At 42.3% G+C, this 22,012-nt stretch overlaps 1 protein-coding gene across 4 annotated transcripts in view; it reads right to left on the bottom strand.

Moving 5' to 3' along the window:
• Positions 1–20,980, bottom strand: part of CASP8AP2 (caspase 8 associated protein 2) — a 43,492-nt gene extending 22,512 nt beyond the window's left edge. For 2 of the 4 annotated variants that reach the window (XM_081251308.1, XM_081251307.1), the window contains exons 1-2: positions 20,923–20,980; positions 2,604–2,686 (exon numbers count right to left, since the gene is read on the bottom strand). In XM_081251308.1, the coding sequence (XP_081107434.1) occupies positions 2,604–2,658 (55 nt within the window). In that variant the 5' untranslated portion in view covers positions 2,659–2,686; positions 20,923–20,980. Of the gene's footprint in view, positions 1–2,603; positions 2,687–19,247; positions 19,308–20,641; positions 20,747–20,922 lie in introns of those variants that run through there. The other 2 variants (XM_081251310.1, XM_081251309.1) reach the window with 2 other exon arrangements.
• Between the last annotated feature and the right edge of the window lie 1,032 nt (positions 20,981–22,012).

Raw genomic sequence — 22,012 nt, 5'->3', positions numbered from 1 at the left:
TAAAAAGATTCTTACATTTAAATAAGTAGACTGCAAAATGTTAAAGATGTATACTGCAACCCCTTCAGAAACCAATTGTAAAAAATAATGCAGAGGTGTAGCCAAAAAGCTAATATATAAATTAGAATGGAATTCTAAAATATATTCAAATAATATTTGAAAGAAGGCAAGAAAATCAGAGAGAACAAAAACTGATGAGACAAACTAAAATTTTTAAATGATAGAGGGACTTTCCTGGTGGCGCAGTAGTTATGAATCTGCCTGCCCATGCAGGGGACATGGGTTCAAGCCCTGGTCTGGGAAGATCCCACATGCCGTGGAGCAACTAAGCCCATGAGCCACAACTACTGAGCCTGTGCTCTAGAGTCTATGAGCCACAACTACTGAGACCACGTACCACAACTACTGAAGCCCATATGCCTAGAGCCCACACTCTGCAACAAGAGAAGCCACCGCAATGGGAAGCCTGAGCACTGCAACAAAGAGTAGTGCCCCCTCGCCTCAACTACAGAAAGTCCACATGCAGCAACGAAGACGGAACGCAACCAAAAATTAATTAGTTTGTAAAAATAAAATAAAATGATAGATCTAAATCCAATCACAATAATAAAGGACATTATTGGGTTAACTGGTAAAACTGGTATAAAGACGGTAGATTAAATAAAATTACAGTATTAGTGTTAAATTTACTGAAATTGATAATTATGCTGTTCTTATGTAAGAAAACCAACTTTTTCTTGTGACATACCCACTGAAGTATTTGGAGGTAAAGGACCATAATGTATACAACTTAGTATCAAATGGGTCAGGAAAAAATTGTGTGTGTGTGTGCGTGTGTGTTTAAAGAAAAAAGTATGTGCACAATGTTAAAGCCACTGGCATAAAATATTAACAAGTGTTAAGTTTGCAGGAAACCAGGTAAAGGATTCTTTGGATGTTCTTATTCTTGTAACTTTTCTGTAAGTTTGAAATTACAAATATAATAAAAGACAAGTATGAAAATGTTACAGGAATAAAAATTTTTGTGAAATCACGTTAACTGGTAAAAAGTAAAATGTCCACTGTGTGTATGACTATCAAAAAAATGTATGCATGTGGACAGGAACTTGAGAGAGAGCAATACGTAGAAATGAAAACAGTTATTTCCAGCAAATGAGATTAACAATATAGTTTTGTCCTTCAAAACAAGAGTTACAGGTGTGATAACAGTTAACCATTTATGGGACTTTCCTGAGGGCACAGTGGTTAAGAACGCACCTGCCAATGCAGGGGACACGGGTTCAAGCCCTGGTATGGGAAGATCCCACATGCTGCGGAGCAACTAACCCTGTGCGCCACAACTGAGCCCGAGCGCCACAACTACTGAAGCCCACAAGCCTAGAGCCCATGCTCCACAACAAGAGAAGCCACCACAATGAGAAGCCTGTGCACTGCAACGGAGAGGAGCCCCCACTCGCCGCAACTAGAGAAAAGCCCACACGCAGCAACAAAGACCCAATGCAGCTAAAAATAAATAAATAAATAAATTTATTAAAAACCCATATATTTTAAGCAAAAATGGAATTCTACTAGACGTGTTTTACAACTGCCCTTTTCATTCTATACCATAGTAAGCATAATTCTGATCAATAAATATACACCTGTATTCTCAAAAAATTTAATGATTGTCATAGCATAATTATAATTAAGACAAAAGAACTAGATAAATGTTATGTCAGGATTTGGAAGTTTAAATTCTGTATATTATTAAAAATATTTCCGGGCTTCCCTGGCGGCGCAGTGGTTGGGAGTCCACCTGCCGATGCAGGGAACACGGGTTCATGCCCCGGTCCGGGAGGATCCCACATGCCGCGGAACGGCTGGGCCCGTGAGCCATGGCCGCTGAGCCTGCGCGTCCGGAGCCTGTGCTCTGCAACGGGAGAGGCCACAACAGTGAGAGGCCCGCGTACCGCAAAAAAAAAAAATTTCCATTTTATGAGCTTATTTTACTACCAGGTCTTCGCTGTTTCAAACTTATCATCTATTTGTGACTGTCGATTTTTCCCTGAACAATAAACAAGTACCACTGCATTTACTGGAAGTATTAACTTCAAGAGTCACAAATACCTATCATTCATATATATAATTATATATATGTATATATTGTATATATATGTATATAAATATATATATATATTTAAATATACATATTTATATATTTCCCCCCGGCCCCCTGCCCCCCCAGCTCACGGCTTGTAGGATCTTAGTTCTCCAACCAGGGATCAAACCCAGGCCCAGGCAATGGAAGAGTGAAAAGCACTGAGTCCTAACCACTGGACCACCAGGGAATTCCCCTTATATTTTTTGATGTAACAATAAAAATCATTACTGCTTACATTGGCAAAGCTGTTAATTTCATTATATTTAAGAGGCCTGAAAGCATACAATAATAAGAAAGTTCTCACTTACTAAGCACTTTCTATTTGTCAAGCATTTTTATTGTATTAAATTCACTTATGTGCAGGGAGAAAAAGTTGATAATGACAGTGTTTTCAATGAGAATAACTAAATGACTTTGTAATTAAATAAGTAAACTTAGAAAGACAATTAAAATGAGCTCTTACCAGAAAAGACATCAAATAAACTTGTTCCATCACCATTGTCATCATCTGCTGCCATGATCCTATGTCTTTTTGATAGTCGCCATCTAAAGTATTAAATATAAATATTCTCCACTGTTAAAATCAACCTCACAATTCAGAGACTAAACTTAGCTTTAAGTTAAAAGACAACTTTCAAATTTGGACACACTGACAATGTTCATTCTATTGTGATTTTTTTTTTTTAATATCTAACATTGTCCAAAAGCTAAAACTAGACAACAAAAATCTTAAACTTGCTGATATGGTTAACCCATGCCACAAAGTAAATGATGCTAATTTTATAAAGTAGACCAAAATATAAATTAACTTGCATACTTAAATAAGCCAACTATCATAAAAGTGCAACTATATGGTGAGTTCTGTGAGTCCTCTTAGCAAATTATCAAACCTGGTGGTGATCTTGGGGACTCTAGACACACGTGTTTTCACCAATAAGGGAGTAAGATGGGCAAAGAGTGAAGAGTTTGATACTATACTAGGTTGGTAAAGGTATGGGAAAAGAGTGATGTATATACTCTAATACATCAAGTGTATACTGGTACAAGCTCTATGGAGGCAATATGGCAATAGCTATCAAGTTTCTAAATGCAAACACTCTTTGACCCAACAATTTCATATCTAGTGCTTTGCTCTACAGATATACAAACACATGATTACAAAAATGTGTATACCAGAATATTCAATGTAGCACTGTTTGTAGCAGCAAGACTAGTAGCAATGTAAGAATCCAAAGCAGTAAAAAAAAAAAAAAAAAAAAAAAAAAATCTGACTTATCTGACATTCTCCATTCTGCCCGTAAAATACATGAATGTTGCCTATGGTCAAAGAACTATGGCCACTGTGGCTCCTTGGGGTCACTAAGGCTACCTGTGCCTGCACACTTCTGCTCCCACCAACTGAGATATTCACCTACCAACAACCAGGTGCATTTATTATCAAACCCAATTATGTTTATTTCCTTATTTTTCTAAGTAATAGTATGATGAAAGATTACATTACCAAAGGGAGTTATTTTCCAGTGAAAACTAGGCTGAGTGTTCTGGAAAGACTAAAAGGCGAGTAGCAAGACACTTACAGTTGCTGTCAAATCAAGTAAGGGTGAGATAATCCAAAATACTGGAAAAGAAAATCTAGTCTGTACTCTGACTGACTCAGAAGTATCGAATTTCTTACTCTAATGAAGAAAGTGCTGGAAATCATAAGCAATGTCTTATGGGTGTGCAAGAAAGAAGTCAGAACTCTAACCACTGGATGTATACTCAAAGAAGAGGTCATGGTTCTACCACAACAAATACAATTTATATATTATTCCTTTAAATAAAATTAAGGTATATGTATATCTTTTTTTCTTCATTCCCCACATTCCCTGTTTTTTCCAAATAGCTGAGTTGATTAATCAACTGTTATAATATAGCTTGTGCAATAATTACAAAAGGCACAAATGGCATAATCACATTTGGCAAATAACACAACTGACTCTTGGTAAAGCAAAACTCAACTGAGGGAGCAGAAACTCATAGGCTTCCGGACGGTAATCAACTCCTAGCTGTAAACTGTCACATGGAGAGGGGAGCATCAGTCAATGGGTTTCTTACAAAATGGAGATCAATTAATCTAAAGATTTGGTTAAAAAGATGATTCGGTTAAACTGATCAAATAGATCAAAGTTTTCATTGCATATCATTTCAGTTTTAGTTTTTACTACTAAAAAAAGATTCTACTTGTCTTGGTAAATTAAAACTGGGAAATACAAGAGATCTAACAAATCCTGGATCTTTTGTTCCTCATCTGTCTTAAATTTTCTCCAACTGTTCACAGGATCTTTGTCTCCAAACCTTAAACTCTAGGCCCCTATCACCAAATATATATATATATATATAAATTACTTATAAATGTAAGAGAAAGTGACCATTTCTTAGTCACATCAGATGTAGCATTACGAGATCTTCAAATTTGTTTGAGAATAATATATATACATAGTAACATAAAGAAGTTGTCAAAAGAATATATGTGGTTTCTCACTATGTACTATACATAAAGTTAAAGGAACTGTGGCAATTATGATGTCTCTTTATTCCATATCTACCCTGTGTGATAATGGAGGTAGGCCTTGCAAATATTTCTCTTTTGCTAACTGGTACTACATACAGCCTTGTCACTAGAGAGTGCTGAAGGGAGACTGGAAAGGAAGCCAGTTTCTCCTCCTAGTTTCAGTGTGCCTGGCTAGCCAGGCTCCTGCAGGGCAAGCCTTCTCCAGCATTCAGTTCCAGCAGTAGACAGTTTCTCCAGCACTAGGTTCCTGCAAAGCCACAATTTTTCTGCATGCTTGCCTCCTATACGTAAGGTTGCTATTACAATGGGCTCCTGCAGGACACAGCTTTCTCCTGCTAGGCTCATGGAGAGGGCAGCTTCTCCAACTCTTGGATCCCACAGCACCTGACAGCCAGCAGCATCCAGGAGCTTCCCCATGCACCTCCTGACCAGATTCAAAGGAAGGTCACTAGAAAGGCACTTAGCAACTTCTCCACCATCCAATTAGCCCTGGCCACACTCTTTCCAATGAGGGGGAGACAGCTCTTCTTTGGATGATCTATCTCAGCCCTAAAGGTAGTGGCTGATCCTTATGTCTGCTATTCCTACATTCCTTAGGGTTATCTTTAACTCTTTACTAACCAATTCCCAGTTATTCCAACCCTCTGTTAATAATTCTTTATACTAAGCTTTTTCTTTTCAAATTACCATGTGGTTTTTGTCTCCTGATTAGACCTTGTCTGATACAGGTAAGCAGTCACAACAGAGGTTTCAACACACTCTTCTCTGCTAATAAAGCAGTTAAAGAGATTTAAAGATACAGCTCTGAACACAAAATTGACAGGTTTGATCTGATGATTTTTATTGATATATTACCTACAGTAAAAGAACGTATATTACTTTCAAGCATATTTATAAAAACTGACAATATATCATAATAGAGTTAGTTTCAACAAATTTCATAAAAGTGCTTTTATCAGTAAAATTTGAAATTAACAGTGCATTTTCAAATTTCCCAATTCCTTTGAAAATTTACAAACAACAAACTTTACAAAGAACAAACATTAATGGAAACTGGGAAATACATAGAACTAAATAACAATGAATACACCACAGAACAAAATATTTGTGGGGTACAATCAAAATAGTACTTTTAGAGGAAAAGTTATAGCATTAAATAAATTTATAGGAAAAGAATACAAAATATTGAGGTCAACATCCAACTCAAGAAAAAGAACAAAGTAAACTGAAAGAAAGAAACACATAAAAAAGAGAAATTAATAAAAAGAAACAAACACTATAAAGATGAATAAAAATAAACACTGGCTCTTTGAAAAGATAAATCAAATAGGCATATGCCTGGCAAAACTAATAAAGAAAAAGAAAGAAGGCACAAACTTTAGGGATAAAAAAGGAGTGACAGCTTCACATATAGCAGAGATTAAGTTATTAACAAAATATATTTGAAAGTTCAATGAAATGGATAGTTTTTTAGAAAAATGTAACTTGCCAAAACTGACTGAAGAAGAAACAGAAAATATGTACACATCTAGGAGGATTAAATTATTTGATACAGTAATTAATCTACTCATAAAGAAACTACTAAACCCAGACAGTTTTACAGGTGAATCCTATCATACCTTCAAAGAACAGATAAACCATAATCTACTTCAGACAACAGATAGGAAAAAAAGAAGGCTGAGAGGGCTTCCCTGGTGGCGCAGTGGTTGAGAGTCCACCTGCCGATGCAGGGGACACGGGTTCGTGCCCCGGTCTGGGAGGATCCCACGTGCCGCGGAGCGGCTGGGCCCGTGAGCCATGGCCGCTGGGCCTGCGCGTCCAGAGCCTGTGCTCCGCAACGGGAGAGGCCACAACAGTGAGAGGCCCGCGTACCGCAAAAAAAAAAAAAAAGAAGGCTGAGAGACAAATAAGTTTATAAGGTTAGTATAGTCTAGACATCAAAACTGGGCAAAGATAGGGCAAAACAGGAAAATTACAAGACAGGAAAACTATAAGTCAATCTTCTTACGAACATAGAAATAGCCTTAAAAAAAAACAAAAACAAAAATACACTACGGACAAGTAAGATTTATCCCCAAAAATGCTAGGATAGTATAGCATTAAAAACTCAATTCATATAAGCACTGTCTTCTAGTTGATAAAGTTGCTTCCCAGCAGGGTATGAGTTGTTAGTTCTGATACTGTTATATGTGTATATTGGAATTGAACAATTTAAATAGATGGGTGGTAGATGGTGGGAGCCAGGTTTCTTGCTACTGAAGTGGAAGGTTACAGAAAAGCAAGAGAACACACTAAAAATGATCCCTGTGGTAATGGATTATAGTTGAAGACATCAGTAAGAACTCACATTTAACTTAACATTAGATACAGATGATTATATACAGAAATATTTACAGGTATACGTATATACATGAGTTAGTAGACCCATATGTACTATTTCTTTGCTCCACCAGCAAAGTAGCAATAAGCACAACTAGTATCCACATCTTGGCTTCTAATACTATTCTCCATTAAGATGGACCAGGGCTTCTTGAAGAAATGGCTGATTCTAAGACAAGGGCACAAAATGCACAAGATGAACATGGAGCATCTTACAGTGCAAGAAAGTAAGGAAGTGTCAAAAAAAAAAAAAAGAAACTAACAGAGGTATGTCAAAGAGGCACTGGAACCAACTGAAAGAGCTCTCAATAGCCAAAGCTGGAACAATTTGAGCAACAAAGTAAAGTAGCACTGGATTATAACCCAAAACATAAAATAAACATACATGGTCCACACTGATATAAGTAAATTGTACATGGAGAAGAAACAAATCTTCCATGCAGAATTCCAAATAAATTATGTTGATACTCCACTCTAAAGCAGGCAGGGCCTAATTTCCCACTCCTCAAAGGAGGGCTGTGCACTGTGACTTATTTCCAAAGAGCAGAGTATGGAATTGGGTGGGGGGCTAACTTTATGGTGAAGAAACCTGACAAACATTACTTCAGTCAAAGGATCAAGCCAACATCAACAGTCATAAACCATGCTGATAATATGTACTCTTGATATGATATGATGAAAATGGCACTTTACCTTTGATTTTCCCAAAACCCATAACCTCAGTCTAATGATGAGATAAACATCAAATTCTAATTAGAGGAGCATCCTACAATATACCTGTCTAGTACTCCTCAAAACTGCTAAGGACACCAAAAACAAGGAATGAGAGAAAATGCCACAGTTGAGAGGAGCCCAAGAAGACAGGACAACTAAATGTAATATGGCGTCCTGAAACAAAAAAAAGTATAGATATTGGGTAAAAATAAAGGAAGTCTGAATAAACTACAGACTTCAATTAATAATAATGTATCGGGGCTTCCCTGGTGGCGTAGTGGTTGAGAGTCCACCTGCCGATGCAGGGGACACGGGTTTGTGCCCCGGTCCAGGAAGATCCCACATGCCACGGAGCAGCTGGGCCCGTGAGCCATGGCCACTGAGCCTGCGCGTCAGGAGCCTGTGCTCCGCAACGGGAGAGGCCACAGCAGTGAGAGGCCCGCATACCGCAAAATAAATAAATAAATAAATAATAATAATAATATTGTATCAATTTTTTCATTAATTATAAGAAATTATCGTAAGATATTAATAGCAGCGAAAACTGGGGGGTGTAGAGTGACATATGGGGATTCTCTGTACTTCCTAATTTTTCTGTAAACCTAAAACTGATGCAATAATAGTCTACTAACTAAAAATTAGTATATTTCATGCTAGATAAGAAAAGAAAAAATATGATCATCTCAACATCTGCATAGGAAGGGCATATGATAAAGTTCAACACTAACTCTCAGCAAAGTTGGAGTTTATGAAAGTTTAAGATGGGACCTTTCAGGAATTCCTTTGCGGTCCAGTGGTTAGGACTCCGACTCTATGCTTCCACCGCAGGGGGCACGGGTTCGAGAACTAAGATCCCATATGCTGGGCAGTGCGGCCAAGAAAAAAAAGATGGGTACTTTCATAAACTGATAGAAGACATATTTCTACTAAAAAAAAAAAATCCCCTCACATTGGGACTTCCCTGGTGGCGCAGAGGTTAACAGTCCACCTCCCAATGCAGGGGACATGGGTTCGAGCCCTGGTCTGGAAAGATCCCACATGCCGCGGAGCAGCTAAGCCCATGCACCACAACTACTAAGCCTGTGCTCTAGAGCCCACAAGCCACAACTACTGAGCCTGTGTGCCACAACTACTGAAGCCCGCGCACCTAGAGCCCATGCTCCAGAACAAGAGAAGCCACCGCAATGAGAAGTCCATGCACCGCAATGAAGAGTAGCCCTCGCTCGCCACAACTAGAGAAAGCCCGTGCGCATCAACAAAGACCCAATGCAGCCAAAAATAAATAAATAAATAAAAAACAAAACCCTCACGTTAATCATCCATCATGCATGATGTTAAAACCATAGAAGCATCTCCTTCAAAGTCAAGCTTGCTTCTATTAGCAAAAAGAGTAAAACATGAAATGAAACAGAGCTGGAAAGGAAGAAACAAAGCTGTCATTATTCACACTATGATCAGCTATACAGAAAATCTACAAATTATTAGAACTGGGAAGAGTTTCTTAAAGTCGCTGAATGTAAGATTATACACAAAAAGCAACAGGTTTCCTATATGACAGCAAACAGCTTTTAAACATAACTGATAAGAAGATATTATTCACAACAACAAAACTATAAGGTACATAGGAATTAATCTAATACAAGACCTTTATGGAGAAAATAATAAAAGATCTAAATAAAGATCTAAATCAGGGATTTGAAAACCTTTTCTTCTTTTTTTTTTTTTTTCTGGCCATGCCGTGAGGCATGCGGGATCCTAGTTCCCCGACCAGGGATTGGACCTGTCCCCTACAGTGGAAGTGCAGAGTCCTAACCACTGGACCTCCAGGGACGTCCCCTGAAAACCTTTTCTTCTTAAAGGGTCAGGAAGTAGGCATTTTATGCTTGTAGACCATCTGGTCTGTCAGAAGGACTTAACTCTGCTGCTGTAGCTCCAAAACAACCATAGACAACTCATAAATGAATACAGGCAGCTATGTTCCAATAAAACTTTATTTACAAGAACAGACAGCCTACCTCTGCTCTAAATAAATGACAAAATATGTCTCAATCATTTTTAGGAAAACTCAACATCAAGGTTGGCAATTCTCACTAACTTTATCTATAAACTCAATGCAATCCCAAACTTAACAAGCTGACCATAAAATTCAAATTGAAGTGCAAAGGGCCTAGGAGAGTCAGGACATATTTTATTTTGATGGGGAGAGAGTAAATTTTTTATTGTAGTATAACATAAAAATAGAAAAAAGCCCAAACCGTAAGTAGACAGTCCTATATTTTTCACATACTGAACACATCCATGGAATTACCACTCAGATCAAGAAACAGACCATTACCAGCACCCTAGAAGTACTCCTTGGGCCCCCTTAAAGCCACTATCCCCTCCCAAATGTTGGCAAAGATGTGTGGAGAATAAAAGCATACACATTGCCGAGGACTTGCTTGGCAGGAGGGGAAGGACTTGCATGTCAGTGGAGGAGAGGGAGGTATCTGTGGAGATCTCTGTAGATTCCAAATGAGAATATTAACCTTGGCGGAAAGGCAGACATGGAGAACTGTAAATAAAACAGCCTAGTTGAAACAGACCTCAGAACAGGATTGGGAGACAAAACTAAAATTTCATTCGTGTCAAACAGAAGATACTAAATGTCAAACCAACGTATCTGGTCTTGAACTTCCAGAAGGTAAGAGCACTGAAGGTTTCTGAGTTAGTACATTGATATAAAGAAAGGAAAGAGGAAGACTAATTTGTGGAATGAACTGGAAAGACAAAAGTGTAGGAAAAGAAACTGGGAGGGAGGCTACTATAAAAGTCCACATGAGAAGACTTAACCCAAGACGGAGACAGAACGAAAAGAGTGATTACATGAGGCATAAAAATGGAAGAAAGTAAATTACGTAAGTGCCTGGATATGGAAAATATACACTACCACCTCCTGCCTCAATTCACGCTCAAGCTAAAAGCTTCCATTATCTTTGACTCTTTCTTAGCACCACACTCACTGTCAAGCAGTCACAAATTCTTAGTGATTTTTAAATCTCTCAAATTTAGTGTCTCCTTTGCACTCAGTCACTGTTCCAGTTCCAGATACAATTATTTCTCACTTAAATTATAATAAAAGTCTCCCAGCTAGTTTCTACACTACCAATATCTTTTTCCTCTTACCATTTTCCACACTGAGGCCAAAATTAACCCTGTTTATGTCTAGCCTGTTTCTCTCCCAGGTCAGAAACCTTCAACAGCTACCCCAAATAAAATTATCAAGTTGAGCTTCCCTAGCGCAGAACCCAAAGCCTTTCTAGAAATGTCTATGAGTGCTTTTCTATTTCTCACTGTTCCCCTCACACACTCCAGCCACAGCCACCACAGCACGTTTCTGTAATGCAAGTTAGCACACACATTATTGAGAAATAGAGAAATGATATCAGTATAACCCAGAAATTATGTTGGTTCAGATGGGGTTCTTTCCCAGGATGTTAAAGGTTTGCACCATTAATGAACAGCAGCTAAACACAGCAAGCAAGAAGGAATCTAGTCCTGTACCTGCCACCCTTACGCTAGATACCCATCACTCCCCTTTCTTCCTCTAGTCTCAGTACAGCCGCAGGCTCTGTCTTGCATGGGCTTAAGCTTGGTTTCCCTCAATCTTTGTGGGAGGGAGGACGGGGGACAAAGCCAAACACAAGGCAATGAGCCAGAGCCATCCAGTCCACCGTCACAAGATTTCACATGAAGCCTGCACCTGCCTCTGTACCCACAACCTCTGATGTTTACGTCCCTGTTCTTGTTGCCGCAATCCTTCCTTATTCCTCCTTCCATCAAGCTATCTTCATCCTTATTTTTTCTTGAGGAAAAGACCTATATTTACTGAGATACTTATTTACTAGGAATTTAACATGTCTTTTAACTGTGCCAATATTTTAATTACAATGGATATTGTTCCTGTTGCCGCTCCAGTAATATGAGTAGATAGGCTTTGAGTATTCTGCTCCTATTTTTCCCATCACCCCTGTCTTAGTGAGTGATTTTGCAGAAGTAAAGGTTTTTCAAGAATACATATAACATTAGAGCAGAAATATCTGTACTTGCAGTTCCTGAAATATGCCATGTACTTCAGCTCCACAACATCTTGCTCTTTCTGTTTCCTCACCTGGACTGCTCATCCCCTTCCCAAACCCAGCTACCACACAAAAAATAAATAAATTAGGGACTTCCCTGGTGGCGCAGTGGTTGAGAGTCCACCTGCCAATGCAGGGGACACGGGTTCGAGCCCTGGTCCAGGAAGATCCCACATGCCGCGGAGCAACTAAGCTCATGCACCACAACTACTGAGCCTGCACTCTAGAGCTTGCGTGCCACAACTACTGAGCCCGCGAGCCACAACTACTGAAGCCTGCATGCCTAGAGCCCGTGCTCCGCAACAAGACAAACCACTGCAATGAGAAGCCCACGCACCGCAACTTAAGAGTAGCCCCCACTCACCTCAACTAGAGAAAGCCCACACGTAGAGACGAAGACCCAATGCAGCCAAAAAGAAAAAACCTTTTTAGAGGCATAGTTAATTCCCAATACCTTATTCTATCAACATGCTGAACATGTCATTATTGCATTTACCAATATCTACTAGAATCATTTGCCTTCTAAAGTTTTCCTTAAACTTTAACATGCATCAGAAAATCCTGGAGAAGTTTCGTAAGGCACAGCATTAAGATCACAATGCTTGTGATGCCTTCAGGGACTGCAGGCAGGGTCTGGCCCCTGCAAATGCCTCTCCCTGACTCTTCCTCTAGTGCCTCTTTCAGGTGCTCACATGCACATTGCTCCTTCCTGCCTCAGGAAATTTGCAGATGCTGTTCCTTCTACCTAAAAAATCTCTTCACCACCATCACCTAGTTCTCTCCCCTAAATCGGTTAGACTTCAGCTCAGTTGTCACTTCTTCCAGGAGATCCTCCCTGTCTCCTGTCTCCCTCTCTTCACCAGCCTGATGGGGCCATGGTAGGCCTATCCCAGGATCCCCAAGGACCTTGTAGGTTATGTTAAGGCATTTACTCTTCTATCTAGAAGAGAACAGGGAGCCACCAAAGTGTTGCCAGCCAGGAAAGATAAGATCAAATATGCTGGTTGGTCTGGGGCTAGAGAATTATGAACAGCAGCAAGCAGCTTGGGACACAGATGACCCTTGCTCAACAAACACTGGCCTCATCCTACCTCCCCAGGGGATCTCCAGTAATCCCCTATGGTAGTGTTTTCCAGAATGGGGCATGACTATCCCTGGGTGCTCTAGGGATAATTTTAGTGGCATATAACCAAATATTTTTCAAAGATTAACATATTTGTTTCAATGGGGATTCAAAAATAAAACTTGCATTCTATACCCATGATTTCATGGCTATTATTGATTAGGACAAACTTCATGAGGCTGATACTCAACTGACTAACTAAAGCTTGGGGCCTCTTGCTCAAGTCAAACTTGCCAAGTACCCTGAAAAATCCCTCCACTTCTTTCTCTATACAACTCTCCTGCCTGAAATGTCCTTCCAACCCCCTGCTTTGGAAATTCTACACACCCTTCAAAGTCTCAGTTGAATCCCCGCTCAGGAAAGTGGCCTTCAATTAGGGTAGGAGATTGGCATAGTGGTTAAAAACTAAGGCTTGGGGCTTCCCTGGTGGCGCAGTGGTTGAGAATCTGCTTGCTAATGCAGGGGACACGGGTTTGAGCCCTGGTCTGGGAGGATCCCACATGCCGCGGAGCAACTAGGCCTGTGAGCCACAACTACTGAGCCTGTGTGTCTGGAGCCTGTGCTCCGCAACAAGAGAGGCCGCGATAGTGAAAGGCCCACGCACCGCGATGAAGAGTGGCCCCCGCTTGCCACAACTAGAGAAAGCCCTCGCACAGAAACGAAGACCCAACACAGCAAAAATAAATTAATTAATTAATAAACTCCTACCAACAACATCTTCTTAAAAAAAAAACAAAAAAACTAAGGCTTATCAAATGTAAATTTTGGACTTTGGGTGAAAAATAGGTATCAATGTACCAATGATTGTGTAACAATGATGTACAATGTTCACTAATTGTAACAAATGCAACACTCTGTTGTTAGATGTTGATAGAGGGAGGAAGTTGTGTGTTGGCACAGGAAGCGTATGCAAACACTCTGCATTTCTGCTCAATTTTGCTGTGAACTTAAAAATGCTCTAAAACATAAAGTCTATTAAAAAAAGGAAAGAAAAGAAAAACCTGGAGAAGTTAAAACACAAGATTTGATGGGCCCATCTCCAGAGTTTCTGATTCAGTAGGTCTGAGATGAGGCTTGAGAATTGAATTTCTAAAAAGTTCGCAGGTAATGCTGCTGGGGATCACACTCTGAGAACTATTATTTTAGACCAGTGCTGTCCAATAGAACTTTCCATAATGATAAAAAATGTTCTATATCTGAGCTGCCCAGTATGGTAGCTACTAGCCACATGTAGTTATTGAGTACATGAAATACGCACAGTGTGAATGACCGTTAGTTTCCTATTGCTGCTCTACCAAATGACCACAAACTTCATGGCTTAACACAAATGTATTACCTTACAGTTCTGGAGGTCAGAAGTCTCACTGGTCTAAAAATCAAGGTTCAGGAGGGCTGCATTCCTTCTGGAGGCTGTAGGGGAGAAACTGTTCTTTGCTCTTCCCAGCTTCTAGAAGCTGCCTATGTTCCTTTGCTGGTGGCTCCTTCGTCCACCTTCAAAGCCAACAGTGTGACATCTCCTCACCTCTTGACCTCTGCTTCCATGGTCAGACTTGCTCCCCTCCCCACCTTCCTCACACTTCCGTCATCACATGGCCTTTCCTGTCACTTACTCTCCTGCTTCCCTCTTAAGGACCCTTATGATAATACTGGCCAACTGGATAATCCAGGATACTCTCCCCATTTCAAAATCCTAATCACATCTGCAAAGTTGCTTTTTTTTGGGGGGGTGGCCAACACCACGTGACTTGTGGGATCCCAGTTCCCCAGCCAGGGATTGAACCCATGCCCCCTGCAGTGGAAGCACAGAGTCCTAACCACTGGACCTCCAAGGAATTCCCTCCAAAGTTTCTTTTGCCATGTAAAGCAACATATTTTTTTTTTCTTTCTTTTTTTTTTTTTTTTTGCGGTATGCGGGCCTCTCACTGTTGTGGCCTCTCCCGTTGCGGAGCACAGGCTCCGGATGCGCAGGCCCAGCGGCCATGGCTCACGGGCCCAGCCGCTCCGCAGCATATGGGATCCTCCCAGACCGGGGCACGAACCCGTATCCCCTGCATCGGCAGGCAGACTCTCAACCACTGCGCCACCAGGGAGGCCCAAAGCAACATATTGATAGGTTCCTGGGATTAGAACAAGGACATATTGGGGAATCCATTATTTGGCCTAACACACTGAGGTTGATGTTTATAAATTTTATTTATTTGGCTGTGTTGGGTCTTCTTTTCTGTGCGAGGGCTTTCTCTAGTTGCGGCGAGCGGGGGCCACTCTTCATCAGTGTGCGGGCCTCTCACTGTCGCGGCCTAGCTTGTTGCGGAGCACAGGCTCCAGATGCGCAGGCTCAGTAGTTGTGGCTCACGGGCCCAGTTGCTCCGCAGCATGTGGGATCTTCCCAGACCAGGGCTCGAACCCGTGTCCCCTGCATTGGCAGGCAGATTCTCAACCACTGCGCCACCAGGGAAGCCCCGAGGTTGATGTTTAAATTGTAATTAATTTAAATTAATTTAAAGTTAAGGGACTTCCCTGGTGGTCCAGCAGTTAAGACTCCATGCTCCCAACACAGGGGGCCTGGGTTTGATCCCTGGTCAGGGAACTAGATCCCACATGCTGCAACTAAGAGTCCACCACAACTAAAAAGATCCCACATGCCGCAACTCGAGATCCTGCACACTGCAAATAAGATCCCACGTGCCGCAATTAAGACCCAGCACAGCCAAAAAAAAAGGATGATTAAAAAAAATTTTAAGTTAAAGAGGGAATTCCCTCTTTAACTTTATTACAATTTAATTACAATTACAATTGTGGTTATTACAATTTAATAACACATAACTAGCTCTAAATGCTATTGGGCCCTTGTAAAAAGGTATCTGAATACTTTCTAAGGTGACAAGCTCCTAGACATCACTATCTTATTTTTTACCACTGCAAAGCAGTTTGGATTAAACATGTGATGGGCAAACACAAGGAGGTCAGGATAGAGAGCAAGAACTGCCACAAAAAGTAGGGGTACCAGATCAGATTTATAGACTCCTCTGCTGCCCCTCAGTGCTTGAAAATTAGGATATGTTTGTACTAAAAAACAAATCAACAGTCAGCAATAAGATGTTAAAGTTAATAAAGTAAACACATTCCTGTAAGTCGAAGCTCACCAAGTCCAAACCCAAAAAAGATCACCTTTCTGTCAACATTTGTCACCTCCTGACATTGCTACTTCTTTAAGTAGCATCCCTACTGATGCTACCCTACAACGCTTCTCCCACTTTTCCTCATTCTTGCTATCGAAATTTGTTTCAGACCCCGCACTATAGCTATCTAGTTATCTCCCCTCTCCAAACACATGTTACACACAACAGTTGGGTTAGTTCTTCCAAAGCAATCCTGCTCATATCACTTCCTGCTCAAAAACTTTGTATTACTTCCCAATGTCTACTGAATAAAGTCAAGAAAGGCACCTACCTTTCTAGCCCTATCACTCACTATTCCAAAGTTTCCAAAACCCCAAGGTTCAGTGAAACTGGGTTTGTGTTCGCAAACACACTTCCTGACACCATCTCCCCGCATCTATCTAAGAGTCCACAAGCAAGCCTGGGTTTCAATACCCAGAGGTTAGATTATGAGAATTGAGATTTTAGAAAAGTCCAGTGATATAATTACGATACTTGGACTTCATCCACTATGGAATGAGGGAACCACTGAAGGCTTTTAAAGCAGAGAAATATCATGATCAAATCTGCTTTTCAAACGTTCAACTCTAGCAAGAAAAGTATAGAAAATGTTAGTGGCAAGGGAGATAGAAAATGCTATTAAAACAGGCAGGAGAGGGGTTTCCCTGGTGCGGCAGTAGTTGAGAATCCGCCTGCCAATGCAGGGGACACAGGTTCGAGCCCTGGTCCGGGAAGATCCCACATGCCGCGGAGGAACTAAGACTGTGCGCCACAACTACTGAGCCTGCGCTCTAGAGCCCGCGAGCCACAACTTCTCAAGCCCGCACGCCTAGAGCCTGTGCTCCGCAACAACAGAAACCACTGCAATGAGAAGCCCATGCACTGCAACTTAAGAGTAGCCCCCACTTGCCGCAACTAGAGAAAGCCCGCGCATAGCAACGAAGACCCAACACAGCCAAAAAAAAAAAATGCAGGAGACAATGAGGGATGACTAAGTTATTAGTGGAAATAAAGACTAAGACCAGACCTGAAAGATTTCTGTAGCAGAATCAAAAAGATTTAAGGGGGCTTCCCTGAAGGCGCAGTGGTTGAGAATCCGCCTGCCGATGCAGGGGACACGGGTTCGTGCCCCGGTCCGGGAGGATCTCACATGCCACGGAGTGGCTGGGCCCATGAGCCACAGCCGCTGAGCCTGCGCGTCCGGAGCCTGTGCTCCGCAATGGGAGAGGCCACAACAGTGAGAGGCCCGCGTACCGCAAAAAAAAAAAAAAAAAAAAAAGAAAAAGATTTAAGGGAATGGGTATTCAAATATCCAATCTTGCCCATTTCAAAACCACAGCCTGAGCTGTCTTTTCAAAATGCAAATCTGATCATGTTTCCTCCTCTGCTTAAAACTCTTCAGTGCTTCCAGCTGATCTTAGATTAAAAAACAAATTTTGCCACAATTCTTCTTAACAAGCCCTGAGTGACCCGGCCTCTCCCCACTCCTCTAGGGTTAGTCTGTAGCATTCTCCCCCATTCTCTGCTCTGATCATATTGGCCTTCCTTCAGCTCCTAGAACACAGTTTGCCCCTCCCCCCACAGCGCCTCTGCAGGGAGTGTTCTTTCCTCACTGATCTCCTTCACTCAACTCATCTGTGTGTGATACTGTGGATTAAGTAATGTTTGAGCCTTCCCTGGCTACCCTTTCTCTCCACTAGGTCAGGTCCTCTGTTAAATATTCTTATACCACTTTGTCCTTTCTCTACATGGCCTCTTTTCAGTTTATGATTACATTTTTTGTGGGATTCCTAGAGAAATATCCACCTCACCTGCTAGGCTATAAGCTCCACCAAGAACAGGCCTGGCTCTGTTCTGTTCACCACTGTACCCCCAGCTCTCAGCACAGAGCCTGACAGGTTGGTAGGTAATAAAAAAATATTTGCCGAATTAATCAAAATCCCAATTTGGGGCTTCCCTGGTGGCGCAGTGGTTGAGAGTCCGCCTGCCGATGCAGGGGACACGGGTTCGTGCCCCGGTCTGGGAAGATCCCACATGCCGCGGAGCGGTTGGGCCCGTGAGCCATGGCCGTTGGGCCTGCGCGTCCGGAGCCTGTGCTCCGCAACGGGAGAGGCCACAACAGTGAGAGGCCCGCATACAGCAAAAAAAAAAAAAAAAAAAAAAAAAAAAAAAAAAAAGAGCATTAAAATCCCAATTTGTTACAGACAACTCTGCAGTTCCTAGCTTTAATAACAAGGTAGTCATGCTTTTAACTGAAATGGAGAACCAAAGAAGCCATGTTGAATTATCTATCGAACATCCAGCAGAAAATGTCTAAATAGACAGTTGGAAAATGGAGTACATAGCACAGAAGACAAGACATAATTGCTACTATTTGCAATAGCCAAGACATGGAAGCAACCTAAAAGTCCATGGAGAGATGAATGGACAAAAAAGATGTGGTACATATATACAGTGGAATACTACTCAGCCCATAAAAAAGAATGAAATATTGCCATGTGCAGCAACATGGATGGACCTGGAGATTGTCATAGTGAGTGAAGTCAGAAAGAGAAAGCCGAATACCATATGCTAGCACTTATATGTGGAATCTCAAATATGATGCAGATGAACTTATTTACGAAACAGAAACAGACTCACAGACATAGAAAACAAATGTATGGTTATCAAAGGGGAAAGGGGGTGGGGAAGGGATAAATTAGGAGTTTGGGATTAGCAGATACACACTACTATATATAAAATAAACAACAAGGTCCTGTAGCACAGGGAATTATATTCAATATCCTATAATAAAGCATAATGGAAAATAATATGAAAAAGTATATATACATATACATAAATATATAACTAAATCACTTTGCTGTACACCAGAAACTAGCACAACATTGTAAATCAACTATACTTCATCAATTAAAAAAAAAAGACATAATTGCTGTAGCTGAGATTACTCTTGAAATTATAAAGGCCAGTGATTCTCTTGAAAAGGAAAAGAGGAAGGAGAGGAGGAAAACTTATGTATCAGAATCTCTTGCAAAGAACGATTTTTCACACTTGCTCTCACCTTTCCCCAAATGAGGATCTCGATATACAATGAGAGTTGCTTGTGATAGGAGAGTTGCACCTAAGTGAAGAGGCAAAATTTTGAAAGTTGAGAATCAAGAAAAGAGTTGCAAGCTCACTCATAATCTTTTAAGGAACAATCCCAATGGATTCAGAGGTGAAGTCGAAGCAGATGAGAGAAGGATCACCTAGACTTTTGTGAGAGGACAATGTCTTTAAGAGACACTCTGAAGGAAGTTTCCTTTAAGAAAAAAATCGAGGGAATGAAATAAACATTTGTAGTGAAAAACAAAAATGTGTAGAGAGGGCTTCCCTGGTGGCGCAGTGGTTGAGACTCTGCCTGCCGATGCAGGGGACACGGGTTCGTGCCCCGGTCTGGGAGGATCCCACATGCCGCAGAGCGGCTGGGCCCGTGAGCCATGGCCACTGAGCCTGCGCGTCCAGAGCCTGTGCTCCGCAACGGGAGAGGCCACAACAGTGAGAGGCCCGCATACCACAAAAAAAAAAAAAAAAAAAAAATGTGTAGAGAAAGAGTCAGGGGAGAGGGAGAGTGTATTGTTAGGCTCATGGGAAACACTTAATCTAATACAGCGAGAACCCTAAAAAGATGTAAGGGGAAAAGAATAACAAACGCCACATACACTGTACACTGTGTGCCAGACACTGGCCTAAATGCTCTAAATACATGATCAATTTACTTTAAATACTCCCAAAAGTCCTATGGGGTACAGACTATTCTTTTTCCCAATTTACAGATGAGGAAACAGAGAAGAGAAACTTGCCCCAAGGTCAAACAGCTGGTAAAAGGCAGATCTGGGCTTAGATCCCAGCTGTCTCTAAAGCCAGATGACAAAATCAAGAATATTCATTAGAGAGAAGAGTATAACAAAGTTTTTAACGGGCGAGCTCTTGTAAAATGGCAAGAAACGCCAGGAGATAACTGGAGTATGGGGATTCTGGCCCTGAAGGCCTCTGTCTGCCTCCAATCAAAGGAGCCCTGAGATGGGGGAGCCCTGAGTGAAATGGGGGAGGGGCCCTGAAGAGAGGCAAGGTTTGGAACTGGAGCTGTGGAGAATGGGAAAGACCAGAGAAGAATCAGAATCAATGCCAACTTGATGCCTGAAGTGCAAATCCTGAGATTCTACGAATTACACATTCACATCTGATTTAGGGCCTACTATGTGTTAGGCATGGCTCTCTTCGCCGTAGAGATTAAGATAAACAACTTCTCTGGGCGTAACAGTAGCGGAAACAACATCAATGATCACCAGACACAGGAAAAACCCATTCCTCCAGAAAATTCCATCCGAAAGATTTAATTTAAGAGTACATTCCAAGGGAAGATTGGTTTTGGGGGGGAGGGGCAGGAAGAGCGGTCGAAAGGACACTTCCTACCTGCGCTCACCCTCACCCTCGCCCCCGCTCCCGCCCGAATACTCTCGAGGGACCACAGAGGGATTGGGGGTGAAAGACCAGAAGCTGAATCCGAGGGCGGCGGGAACGCGGCTTCCTGGGAGCCCCGGACATCAGACGCGCCATCCCCCCGCCACAGACTCCGCCGCTGTTTTCAACTCCCTGGCTCTCCAGACGCCGCCGGCCTCCGCTCAGAGTACTACCGCGCAGCGCAACCTCCTCCACAGCAGCCCCGCGCAGACCAGAGCCCCACAGCAACTTACCCGCCCCGCCTGGCCCAAGGTAGCCTGGGGCCCTTTCTGGACACCGAGGTCTCTCTGGAGTCTCCACCAATGCCAGCGCGCTATCAGCACGTGGAGGCGGGACTGAGCGCCCATGGCCAATCAGGTCAGACGCAAAGCACGTCCCCGGCGCACATTCCTAGTTCCCGCCTTTGGGAGGGATTAAAAAAAACACGGTTGGCGCCAAACTCCCGTAGTCTTCTAGGGTCTTCAGGGAAAGGGGCGGGGTCTGAGCTGGCGGGGAAGGAGGGGCGCGACTCCGCTACCGTAGGGGCAGGACCTTAGCCGAGGTAGGGGCGGTGTCTGGGAGAAGCTCTTTAATGAAAGGGAAAGTAATATATGAGAAGGCCCTGTCATTTATTTAGTTTTTTTTTTAAATAAATTTTATTTATTTATTTATTTATTTTTGGCTGTATTGGGTCTTCGCTTCTGCGCGCGGGCTTTTCTCTAGTTGCGGCGACCGGGGGCTACTCTTCGTTGTGGTGCGCGGGCTTCTCACTGCGGTGGCTTCTCTTGTTGCGGAGCACGGGCTCTAGGCGCGTGGGCTCAGTAGTTGTGGCTCCCGGACTCTAGAGCGCAGGCTCAGTAGTTGTGGCTCACGGGCTTAGTTGCTCCGCGGCATGTGGGATCTTCCCGGACCAGGGCTCGAACCCGTGTCCCCGTGTTGGCAGGCGGATTCACAACCACTGCGCCACCAGGGAAGCCCTATTTAGTTTTTTATTCTATTAATTCGATTGATTGTTAACCGCGTGCTAGACAGGTGCTGGGCGCTGGCTCGATGACGATGCGTAAGCACTGTTTGCCCTCAGACACTTTACTGAATGATAAGCAATTTACCTCAGGGAGTTCGGAGCTTCGTGGAGGGGATACCAGGCCAGTGGGGTGGGAGGGAGAGGAGTGCTTTTTAGAGGTAGACTACCGGCGTCGTCTCTCAGAACCTGCAGGAATCTGAGGTGCCTGTAGGGTCTAGCCTCCGGAGGCTGGGCCTGCGCCATTGATTGGTGGGGAAATAAAGCCAACTTCCGCTGCTACCTCAACGAGGGATTTGATCTTGATCCCTAGTCCTTTCCTC

The sequence above is a fragment of the Mesoplodon bidens genome, assembly GCF_964165515.1.
Source record: "Mesoplodon bidens genome assembly, chromosome: 12".
In the NCBI taxonomy this organism is placed as follows: Eukaryota; Metazoa; Chordata; class Mammalia; order Artiodactyla; family Ziphiidae; genus Mesoplodon; species Mesoplodon bidens.
This window is presented reverse-complemented; position numbering and strand designations above follow the sequence as displayed.